We start from the raw sequence: 12,421 nt of genomic DNA, 5'->3' as shown, positions 1-12,421 counted from the left end.
CTAGGTTATCCATTTGTTGGTGTATAATTATTCATGCTAGTAGTGGTCTCTTATGATCCTTTGAATTTCTGTGGTATCTTGTAATGTCTCCTCTTTCATTTATAATTTTGAGTCTTCTCTCTTCTTAGTCTAGGTACACTCTTGGTAAGTGCTATTGCAATACATTCCAGACAGATTCACACTTGTGAAAGCATAAAAAACTAGAAAATGGAATGGCAAGTAAGAAAGCCCCATCCTAGAAATAAAAGGAGGATCTCTCTACATGGACTGGGGTAACTGTCCTGAATTTTGCCCCCTACGATTCTCATAAAACTCCCACGATACTTGCCTCCTCTCAATTCCACCCTATAGTCAATCATATCTTGCATTTGTGAAGTGCTGATACACATTTTTTGAACTGCATCTTTACACACTGATATGGTTTGGCTTTATGTCCCCACCCAAATCTCATCTTGAATTGTAATCCCCAGATATTGAGGGAGGGACCTGTTGGGAGGTGACTGGATCATGGGAGGCAGTTTCATCCATGCTGTTCTTATGATAGTGAGGGAATTCTCATGAGAACTGATGGTTTTAAAAGTGTTTGGAAGTTCCCCCTTCACACCTCTCTCTCCTGTGGCCATGTAAGATGTGCCTGCTTCCCCTTCTGCCATGATTGTAGGTTTCCTGAGGCCTCCCTAGCCATGCAGAACTGTGTCAATTAAACCTTTTTCCTTTATAAATTACCCACTCTCAGGTATTCCTTTATGGCAGTGTGAGAACAAAGTAATACACACACTAAATATGTATCATTTTAGAGCACTCAATGAACATTTAAAATGTTTATATATTAAAAAGTCCACCTAACACCTCAGTATTTAAAGAAAACCATATGCTCACAATATTTAAAATTTTAAAGTGAAAAACAAAGTGCACTATGACACTTCTTTTAAAAGTAGAAATCAAAAACAAGATTGGTCTTTCAAAATGTTACAGCATTGTAAATTAGAGCTTTTGGGCTCAGTTCTCTCCCCACACCCAGCTCTGATTTTTTCCAATATTTTAGAAGTATATTAAGGAAAACACCTTTTAACATCAGAGCAGCTAAAGTTGGTTAAATCATGACATTAGTAAACAAAAATTTTGCTTATTCTTAGCAAAAGACTAGACAACTTTTTAAAAAAATTATCAGGTCAGGCGTGGTGGCTCATGCCTGTAATCTCAAGGTGGAAGGATTGCTTGAACAAAACAAGGAGGGTGAGACAGCCTGGGCGACATGGCAAAACCCCATCCCTACAAAAAGTACAAAAATTAGCCAGGCATAGTGGCATGTGCCTGTAGTCCCAGCTATTCAGAAGCTGGAGTGGGAAGGATGGCTTGAGCCTCGGAGGTGGAGGCTACAGTGAGCGTGATTGTGCCACTGCACTCTGGCCAGGGTGACACAGTGTGACCCCGTCTTAAATAAAATAAAATTGTCATTAAACCCAAAAAAAGTAGAAATCAAAGTACATTTAACAACAGTCATCTCTGAATGGTGGGATTAGTGAATCATTTTATTTTACTATTTGTGTTAAATTTCTTCTAATAAACATTCTATTTCTATAAGACAAATATATATATATATATATATATATATAAAATAAAGATAATTTATAACAGCAGAGCACAAAAGAAAGTAACAGATTTCCTTACAATTAATTACAGCAGGCTGGGCGCAGTGGCTCACGCCTGTAATCCCAGCCCTTCGGGAGGCCGATGCAGATGGATCACGAGGTCAAGAGATCGAGATCATCCTGGCCAACATGGTGAAACCCCATCTCTACTAAAAATACAAAAAATTAGCCAGGTGTCGTGATGGGCACCTGCAGTCCCAGCTACTCGGGAGGCTGAGGCAGGAGAATCACTTGAACCCAGGAGGTGGAGGTTGCAGTGAGCCAAGATTGTGCCACTGCACTCTGCGCTCCAGCCTGGTGACAGAGTGAGACTCCGTTTCAAAAAAAAAAAAAAAATTACAGCAAACTTAGTTAAAACACAATAGTGTCTCAAAATTTCTATGAAAGAATAACAAAGAATTACAAAACTAAAATAATAAACCAATAGAGTTAAAAATATTTGTATCAAACATCATATTAAATACATGCACACATGCATATGCAAGTTCATCTCTATGTGCAAGAAAAAACTTCAAGACCTCCCAAATTAAGTGAACAGAGGATATAAAAAGGCATTGACACCAAAAGAAATAAAACAATAAACAAAAACACAATGCTTTATCCTTGTCAAAGACATAGAAATGAAAGAAACAATGGCTGGGTACGGTGGCTCATGCCTGTAATCCCAGCACTTTGGGAGGCCAAGGCAGGCGGATCACTTGAGGTCAGAGTTCAAGACCAACCTGACCAACATGGGGAAATGCCATCTCCACTAAAAATACAGAAATTAGCCAGGCGTAGTGGCGGGCGCCTGTAATCCCAGCTACTCAGGAAGCTGAGGCAGCAGAATCACTTGAACCTGGGAGGCAGAGGTTGCAGTGAGCCAAGATTGCAGCACTGCACTCCAGCTTGGGTGACAGAGTGAGATTCCATCTCAAAAAAAAAAAAAAAATCTATTTAATTCCAACATATACTAAACCTGCTGTGTGCCAAGTTCTGTACTAGGGAAACAGATATGAACAGATATGAGACCCTCAAGGGTCTCACAGTTTATTGAATGATTGATTCATTCATTCACAATTCATTCAACAGATATTTAGTGAGCACCTACTATGTGCCAGGCACTGTGTCTAGTGCTGGGAACTCAGAGGAAACTAATTGGACAAGGTGGCTGCCCTCATAGAGCCTACCTGCTAATGGAGCAGACAGACTATAGGCAAGTAAACAAAAACATGATAATTAACAGATTATGATGGGTTGTGAAGAAAATAAGCAGGGTATCAAAATTATCTGATTGAGGGAGGTGAGCCTACTTTAGAGAGGGCAGTCAGGAAAGGCCTCCCTGACGAGGTGACATCTGAGCTGAGACATAAGAAAGAGAATACAGCAGCTGTCTCAGGGGCGAGTGAAAGAGCACTCTGGGCAGAGCGAATGCAAAGGCCCTGAGAGCAGAAACAACTTAGGTGTTACAAAAACAGAAAGGAGGGGAGTGGGCTGGAGCTGGTAAGTGGAGCTGAAAACAGGGACAGGAGTGAGGCAAGAGGTGGCTGAGGTGGCTGGGAAGATGGCGGGAGCCTTGCTGGTTGTGGTAAAGAGTCTAGGTTTTATTCTGAGAGCAGTGGGAAGGTGTTAAGCAGAGGAGGGGCATAATCTTTGGGATTTTAAAAGATCATTCTGTCTGCAGCATGGAAAATGGGTGGTAAGCAGGTAGGAGTAGGGGGCGGAAAACCAGTTAATGGTTACTGCAGTAGCTCAAGCAGGAGGCAATGGTGGCTTGCATTAGGGTGGTGACAGAGAAAGAATTCACTGAATTCAAAATGTATTTTGGAACTACACTCAAGAATTGCAGGTGGACTGCATGTGGAAGGAGAGGGAAAGCAAGAATCAAGAATAATGCCAACTTTTTTAGCTTCAGCAGTTGGCTAGTGGCAGGGCTATTTACCGAGAGAAGTTTGGGGTTGGAAATCAAGAGTTCAGTTCTGAACAAGTGAATTGAGATGTCTGTGAAATCCCAGTAGGAATGTCAAGTGGGTAGCTGGATGTAGAAGTCTGGAGCTCAGGGGTGCGATCCAGGGTAGAGATAGAAATGTGGCAGTGATGATAGTATGGAAGATACTAAGAGCCTCAGTCTGGAAGCATTTACTTAGGAAGTGCACATAGACAGAGAAGATGAAGGACTGAGGCCCGAGACAGTCAACACTTAAAGGGTGAGCAGGAGAAGTGCCAAGGAGACAAGGTGAGAACAGCAGAAGAGTAGCCAAGGCCCAGGATGTTGCCACAGAAGCCAGGAGAGGTGAGCATGAAAACAGAGGAGGACCAGCTGCTGGGACAGAAGAGCCACATGGAAGAGCTAGCAGCATGGAAGTGACTTTCAAGAGCATCTTCCATGGCATCATGGAACAGGTACCTGACTGGAGAGGTTGGAAGGGCTAAGGGAGCTGAGTGAGCAGGGGCAGTGGGTACAGACCACTCAGTGGGGAAATTCAGACATGAAGGGCAATGCCAACTTACAAAGTCCCTGGAAGAAGTTCCTGGAAACACGTTTGGCCAGTAAATATACAAAGAGATGTCCAGCTTTGCTAGTGATGAGGGAAATGCAAATCAAGACACAGTGAGATACCATTTTACATCCATTCCACTGAGAAAGTGTTTTCAGTCTGGCAATACCCGGTGCTGGGGAAAACGCAGAGCCACTGAGTCTCTTACACACTGCTGGTGGGATTATCAGTCAACACTTCAGAAAACTGGCACTGTCTCTTGAAGCCAAGCATTCACATGCCCTGTGCCCAACCATTCCACTCCTTGCTCACTCATCAGAGAGAGAGGAACAAGAATTCACAGTGGCAGTATTCACAGTAGCAAAAACCCAAAGACAGTCCAAATGCCCTGAGAGGAGAATGGACAAATAAACTGCAGCATACTCACCAAAAGAGCGCTACACAGCAGTGAAATGAATGAACTCTAGAGACATGCACAGGGTGGGTGGCTCTTAGACTGTGATATGAAGGGAGAAAAAGCCCAAACAGGTTACATGCATCAAAATACCTTTTTATAAAGCAAAAAAACAAATACAATAAATTATAAATACACTCGAGGAATAGATTTAGATGTGATAAACCTATACTGAAAAAGAAAGCCAGAGAATGATAATGCATGAGTCAAGATAGTGACGACTGCATGGAAGGCAACATAGGTTAAATGATAATAACGCTTATTATGCTAAAAAGAAAACAAAGACAAGATCTTCCATGGAGCATTTTTATTCCAAAGCTGATTGAGATGCTATTCGAACCACTAAATCTACCTAATTTCAAAAAACAAACAAAAAAAATACCAGGCAGAGAAACATGTTCAAAAGCACCAAGGGGAAATTCAGGAAATTCACCGATCAGGAAAATCAAGAATGCAGGAAACGCCACAGGAAAAACAACTCAGTTTAAAAATACCAAAAAAAAAAAAAAAACAGATTTAAAAAGAGGGTGGGGGCCAGGAACAGTGGTTTAACACCTGTAATCCCAGCACTTTGGGAGGGTGAGGCTGGACAATCACTCGGGGCCAGGAGTTCTCAACCCGCCTAGACAACACAGGGAGATTGCATCTATACAAAAAAGAAAAAGAAAAAAAGAGCATGGGGAAACCAATGGGTTAAGAGAGAGATATGGCGCCACCCAGTGGCTCATGCCTGTAATCCCAGCACTTTGGGAGGCCAAGGCAGGTGGATCATTTGAGGTCAGGAGTTAGAGACAAGCCTGGCCAACATGGCGAAACCCCATCTCTACTAAAAATACAAAAATTAGCCAGGCATAGTGGCACACACCAGTAATCCCAGCTACTCAGAAGGTTGAGGCAGGAGAAAAGCTTGAACCTAGGAGGCAGAGGTTGCAGTGAGCTGCGATCGCGCCACTGAAATCTAGCCTAGGTGACAGAGCGAGACTGTCTCAAAAAAAAAAAAAGAGAGAGAGAGAGCAACATGGCAACCAAATGCACCATGCAGACTTTCTTTGCCTCCTGATTTCAGCAAATCAATATAAAAACCATTATGAGACAGTTGAGGATAGCTCAACACCGATGATGGGGGACAGTATGGAACTGTTCATTTTTTAATTTCATAATGGAATTGTGATTTTTTAAGTTCCTTATTTTTTAGAAACATGTACAGTACTAAAATATTTTTTAAAAGCTCCAATAATATTTGTTCTGTACTTTTCTCATACATGGTTGTAGCTTGTATACTAATCACACACACACACACACACATTTCTATCCAACAGGACTGTACTTCCAAAGCACAGACAATTCCTCTGCAGACCTCAGCACAGTGCTTTGAATACTGAGAGTAGTACTTTGAGAGTACTGAATTATTTGCTGAATTTATAAAAATAAAAAAAAAGAAACATGCATGGTGCAATGATAAGAAGTATACCCTGAGCCAAGGATTATGTTTCATATAACTTTTTTCTTTTTTTTTTTTTTTTTTTTTTGAGACAGAGTCTTACTCTGTCGCCCAGGCTGGAGTGCAATGGTGCAATCTCGGCTCACTGCAACCTCTGCCTCAGCCTCCCAAGTAGCTGGGATCACAGGCATGTGCCATCATGCCCGGCTAATTTTTGTATTTTTAGTTGAGACAGGGTTTCACCATGTTGGCTAGACTGGTCTCATAACTCCTGACCTCAGGTCATCCAACCGCCTCTGCCTCCCAAAGTGCTGAGATTACAGGCTTGAGCCACCATGCCCGGCCTCATACAACTTTTTATACCGAGGTGTAAACACAAAGTCCCTGCAAAGGAAGAGCAGGTATGCAAAGAAAGGTGCCAAAACTATTATACTTGTAAGGGGACCTTCTTTGGGAAAGAAGGTGCAGATACCCCCAACCAGGCTGAATCCCTCTTACACACACTCCCAGCACCACAGGAGTGAACTTATCATGTGTATTGTCATCTATTCAATGTCTGACTCCACCGCCAGGCTGTGGGCCCCACTCTGGAGGCGCTCATGTGGCCAGACTTGGAAAGCAGTTAAGAGCCTAAAGGAAGAAACCGCAGCATCATCCAGAGGAGAAACAGCACAGACCACAAAGAGAGTCAAACATCCCAGTGCCCAAGTCAGGAATGCCAACTAGAGATCAGCCAAAGCAAAGATCCTGGTGGGGGACGTGGCAGTGGGCTGGGACCACCATCTCCTCTTCTGAGGAGCCGATGAAGGGAGTGGAGTGGGTGAGAGCCAGCATGCAACAGGAAGACAGGGACTGGAGAGCCAGAGTAACAGGGACGCAGCGGCTGCCCGCTTTGTAACCTGGCCGGCCTGGTCCCTTCTCAATGCAGTAGGATGTGGGCTGCCACAAGAATGCAGGCAATGCTAGTGCGTCAGAGTAGAGAGCTCAGCATTCCTCAGGACCTTGGGGAGGCCTACTCCGACCAGCAGATGTAACCACATTTAACCATGGAGTGAGGTTCCATCAAGCACATCCAGGGTGCCTGGGCACCTGGAGGAGGGAGGGAGGGAGGGAGAGAGGGGTTCCCTAGGCCAGCACAGGGATAAGGGGCAGGAAGAGTCACAAAGTGGAGTTGACTTTCAAGACCCCTCTGATTGACTCTTGAAAAACTGGATAGGAGCTGGGGACGGTGGCTCACGCCTGTAATCCCAGCACTTTGGGAGGCTGAGGCGGGTGGATCACAAGGTCAGGAGTTCAAGACCAGCCTGGCCAACATGGTGAAACCCCGTCTCTACTGAAAATACAAAAATTAGCTGGGTATGGTGGCATGTGCCTGTAATCCCAGCTACTCGGAGGCTGAGGCAGGAGAATTGCTTGAACCAGGACCCGGGAGGCAGAGGCAGCAGTGAGCCAAGATCGCACCATTGCACTCCAGCCTGGGCTACAGAGCAACACTCTGTCTCAAAAAAAAAGAAAAAGAAAAAGAAAAACTGGATAGGATGGGAAGGGAAGGAAAAACATATTGAGTGCTAGTTAGGCATTTCAAGGCATGCAAGGAAAGTTTCTTTCCAGGAAGAGGGGCTGCACAAAGATCAAGAGATGGGAAGAGTCCGGGCGCGGTGGTTCGTGCCTGAAATCCCAGCACTTTGGGAGACCAAGGTGGGTGGATGATTTGAGGTCAAGAGTTCGAGACCAACCTGGACAACATGGTTGAAACCCCGCCTCTACTAAAAATACAAAAATTAGCCGGGAGTGGTGGCAGGTGCCTGTAGTCCCACCTACTTGGGAGGCTGAGGCAGGAGAATCACTTGAACCCAGGAGGCGGAGGTTGCAGTGAGCTGAGATCGCACCACTGCACTCCAGCCTGGGTGACAAAGTAAGACTCCATCACAAAAAAAAAAAAAGAGAGACAGAGATGGGAAGACACAATGGAGAGGGGAAGATACAATGATGTCTGGTTTTCTTTCTTTTCTCAAAGATGCCCATTAAAGGTGCTGGAGGCCCTGGGCTGGGTTCCACAGGCTAGGAGGAAGGTTTTATGTATTCCTGTTCCCCTGTTATTACAGAAAAACCCACTGTATATGAAGTGTTTCTACTTCCAGGAATTTACCACAGAGCTGTAACCTCAACATATATTCACAATGCTCAAAAAGAGAAAACCAAATGGGCAACCACTAGAGTTAGATTGGTTAAAATACTCTATAGTCATCAAAAATCATGTTGTCAAAGATCAGTTAATGGCATGGAAAGAGCTACACCCCATATAAATGGAAAAAGCAGGTTACAAAACAACATGATTCCAATGTCATGAAAAAAGTATAAGGCATTTTTTAAAGTATGTAATGCTCAGAGTCTTTCTCTGTGTGGTAGGATTATGTGGGATAACCTTCGTCATCCTTGTTGTCTATTATGGACAATAAATATGTTTGACTTTTTAAAAATTAGATAAAAACACAACAAATGTTATTGCAACACACACACACACACACAATTGAAAACAGGCCCACATGGGGTAAGCTCACCTTCTGCAGGATGGGGGTAGGGCAGATGTTGTCAAACAGGACTGAGTTGAAGATCCCATACACGCCCTCATCAAGGTGGTACACAACGGTCTTGGTGGTGGAACCATTTTCCTCTGCAGGAGAGGAGGGGTCAGGGCAGCACAAATAGCAATGTGAGGGGGTGGTAGTGGGGCTGGCACAACAGTGGGCTCAGCAAGAAAGCAAAATGACTGCCCATTCCTCAACCATGAGGTGGGGCCTACAACAAAAGCCATCAGCGGTCATCCTCCCAATGACATGGGTTCACTGCCGTGTTGGGAACACTCACCCTTGCAGCCAAGCAACCTTGCCCAGGACGCACTCCCCTGCCTGCATCTGAGCCCCTAGATGCCCCAGCAAAGGCAGAAGTGCAGCCCACCCAAACTCAAGACCCCAAAAGGTTAAGCTACTTGCTCAGAGGCACGTGATAGGGCAGTGGATGAGCCAGAATGAGAAGCCAGGTCTCTTGGTTGGATCAGATGGGACAATCCCCCAGGTCTATAAAGGAAGCCAGAAGAATGCCACACACGAACACAGGACATTCTGCCTGGAGCCCACCGCCCTTCACATGAATTCTCTCTGGGGAGGAGCGCACGGTCCTGAGGCTCCCAGGGTCCCAGAGCAGAGGGCAAAGCCTCAAGATCAGAGTCCCTGACACCTGTCACTCACAGGCTGCTGTCCCTGACCTATCTGGAAGGGCAGGGAAGAGCACTGATGTTGGTGATGTGGGCCCAGAAGCTCTGAGTCAGCCTAACCTGAACTTGAATCCCAGCACTGCCCCTTATCAGCCATGTGACCTTGGGCTAATGACTCAGCCTTCCCCTGCCTATGTTGTCATCTGTAAAGTGGACTCAAACAAATGTAAGCTGTCACTAATTATTTTCATTATATTATGAGAAGCAGTAGGATGAGTAGGAGTCTGTACTTTGGAGAGGAGACAGACATGGGGTCAAATGCAGGCTCTTACTAGCTATTAAGCTGTTCACTTGTATTCTCTTTGGCTCTCAGTTTCCTCATCTGTAAAATGGGGTCAATAGAGTATCTATTCTCTCTAAGGTTGTTTTGCTCTCAATCTTCACAAAATATGAACACGCCTAGGAAAAAAGATACTAAATAAACGTCTTGGGGTGGGGTGACTTGATTGTAAGTTTCCCTAAAGCAAGAACCCATTCATTCTCCAGATTCCCCCATCCTCTGCCACTGGGTCTAAAACCAGACCCTGCTCAGCCAACCACTGTCTCCAGCTTCAGGGGAGAACAGGGCTCCACTGCCCACCTGGCACCTACCCTCTCTGCCAGGTTGATCCAGCAGAACCTCCTTCTTGGCAATGATGCTGACTGCCACAGTGAAGGCCGAGGTCACGTAGTAGCGCCCCAGCTCAGCAAGGATGTCCACACCACAGCCCTCTGGGAAGTACAGGTCCAAGGCTGAGTTGATCACAGAAGCAATCTGGTAGGAGGAGAATGGGGAGACAATTATGTGTTTGAAATGTGGGCTTTATGGCCAGGCGCAGTGGCTCATGCCTGTAATCCCTGCATTTTGGGAGGCCGAGGTAGGCGGATCAAGAGATCAGGAGATCGAGATCATCCTGGCTAATACAGTGAAACCCCAAACCCCGTCTCTACTAAAAAAAAATTAGCTGGGCATGTTGGCGCATGCCTGTAGTCCCAGTTACTCGGGTGGCTGAGGCAGGAGAATCGCTTGAACCCGGGAGGTGGAGGTTACAGCCACCATACTCCAGCCTGAGTGACACAGACTCCGTCTCAAAAAAAAAAAAGAAATGTGGGCTTTATGCTGAAGACTTGCTACAGATCCAAGTCTATTTCTTGAAAGCTGCTTTGATTTCCGGAAGAAGGATTTGGCACTGCTAAGGCTCCAGCTGGTAACTGTGGACAGCTGGCCAAGAAGGTAGGAGGGGGACAGAGCTGGGAAGAGAGCCTCATGCTTGTGTAAATCACCCTCCGGTAGACAGCCTCATGCTTGTGTAAATCACCCTCCTTCATGGCCCCACGATGGGAAGGGGCACTCTTCATATCACAGTTGGTACTCAGATTCCAGAAGCCCTGATGTGGATCTTTCTTTCATAAATAACCAGTTTGTTAAATACAGCTGATCCTTGAACAACACAGGTTTGAACTGTGTGGGTCCACTTATGCATGATTTTCTTCTGACTCTGCCACCCTGAGACAGCAAGACCAAGCCCTCCTCTTCCTCCTCCTCCTCCTCAGCTTACTCAACTTGAAGACAATGAGGACAAAGACCTTTATGATGATCCACTTCCACTTAATAAATAGTAAATACATTTTCCATTCCTTATGATTTTCTTAATAATATTTTATTTCTGGTCAGGCATGGTGGCTCATGCCTATAATCTCCCTCCCTTTGGGAGGCTGAGGTGGGCAGATCACTTGAGGTCAGTTCGAGATCAGCCTGGCCAACATGGTGAAACCCTGTCTCTACTAAAAATACAAAAAATAGCTGACATGGTGGCTTGCACCTGTAATCCCAGCTACTTGGGAGGCTGAGACACAAGAATCGCTTGAACCCGGGAGGCGGAGGTTGCAGTGAGCCGAGATCATGCCACTGCACTCCTGCCTGGGTGATAGATAGAGTGAGACCCTGTCTCAAAAAAAATATATATATATATACATATTTTTTTTTCCTGTAGCTTACTTTATTGTAAGAATACAGTATGTAATACATATCACATAAAATATCTGTTAATTGGCTGTTTATGTTATCATTAAGGCTTCTTGTCAACAGTAGGCGATAGTAGCTAAGTTTTGGGGGAATCAAAAATTATATGCAGATTTTTGAGTGTGTAGGGGTCGCTGCTCCTAAGCTCTACGTTGTTCAAAGGTCAACTGTAATACACTTGATTACAGAAAAGTCAGAAAATACAGAAGAGGAAAAAGATAAAAATCACTCCTAATTCTATCACCTAGATGAATCTAATTATTGTTAACCTTTTGGAGTAGTGTCTTTAATTACTTTTTATACGAACACTATTTTTTTATTATAACCATGATAGGTCTCTGTATATGTTTTTAGAACCTGTTTTACTTAATAGACTGTGAATGACCTCCCTACATTAAGTAAATGTTTTCATCAAAAGAATGTACCATAATTTAACCAATCCTGAGCATTAGATGGACCAGGGAAGTCCATTGGACTTCTGTTATGAACAAAGCTAGAACTGTCATCTTTGAGGCAAATTCTTTGAGACTATCCCAAATTATTTCTGTAAAGTCAATTCCTAGATGTTGGTATTCCTGAACGAGGCGCCTTCCAAGAAGAGGCGACCTCTAGTGGTTGCAGTGGGAACTGCTAGGACACATTTTTCTTGGCTTCACCTCACAGTGGGTAAGGAAAAGGGAATGGAGGAGAATGGACAGGGAGCAGACCAAAGGTTGGTTTTCCTTTCCCTGCCTTCCCACCTGATTTCTCATCAGCCCACCTGAGGGTGAAGAGGCCTATCCCGCCCCTTAAAGAACCTTATGACTTATGTAAATGTGTCCTGGTTATGCCTCCAATTGGCTGGTGAAGTGCATGGCAGGCAGAACCAGGTTCTGCTTTGGGCTCGGAAAGTGATGTAACTTCTGTGAGCCTCAGCTTGTTCAGCTGTAGCACAGAGTTAATAAGTAGTGAGATCGACCAGGTGGCTTTGGGTTTAGAAAGCGATGTAAGCTCTGTGAGCCTCGGCTTGCTCAGCTGTAGCACAGGGTTAATAAGCAGTGAGATCACCCAGGTAAGCACCAAGCACGGCATGCAGTGCATAGGACCCACGCACAGTGATCTCCCTCCGATCATCTAATCCC

The 12,421-nt window shown here is 44.8% G+C and overlaps 1 protein-coding gene across 12 annotated transcripts in view; it reads right to left on the bottom strand.

Moving 5' to 3' along the window:
* AZIN2 (antizyme inhibitor 2) overlaps window positions 1-12,421 on the bottom strand; it is a 41,570-nt gene that overhangs the window by 15,438 nt on the left and 13,711 nt on the right. For 9 of the 12 annotated variants that reach the window (XR_001899829.3, NM_001293719.1, XM_009204070.4 and 6 more), the window contains 2 exon segments: window positions 9,890-10,052; window positions 8,586-8,698 (listed from right to left, as the gene is read on the bottom strand). Coding sequence is in view for 11 of the 12 variants with exons in the window: in NM_001293719.1 (NP_001280648.1) it covers window positions 8,586-8,698; window positions 9,890-10,052 (276 nt within the window). In the remaining variant the exon portion in view is untranslated. 12 annotated transcript variants of the gene reach the window in all.

The sequence above is a fragment of the Papio anubis genome, chromosome 1 (genome assembly GCF_008728515.1).
Source record: "Papio anubis isolate 15944 chromosome 1, Panubis1.0, whole genome shotgun sequence".
Classification (NCBI taxonomy): Eukaryota; Metazoa; Chordata; class Mammalia; order Primates; family Cercopithecidae; genus Papio; species Papio anubis.
The sequence above is the reverse complement of the archived record's forward strand: the minus strand, read 5'-3'. Positions and strand labels throughout refer to the sequence as shown.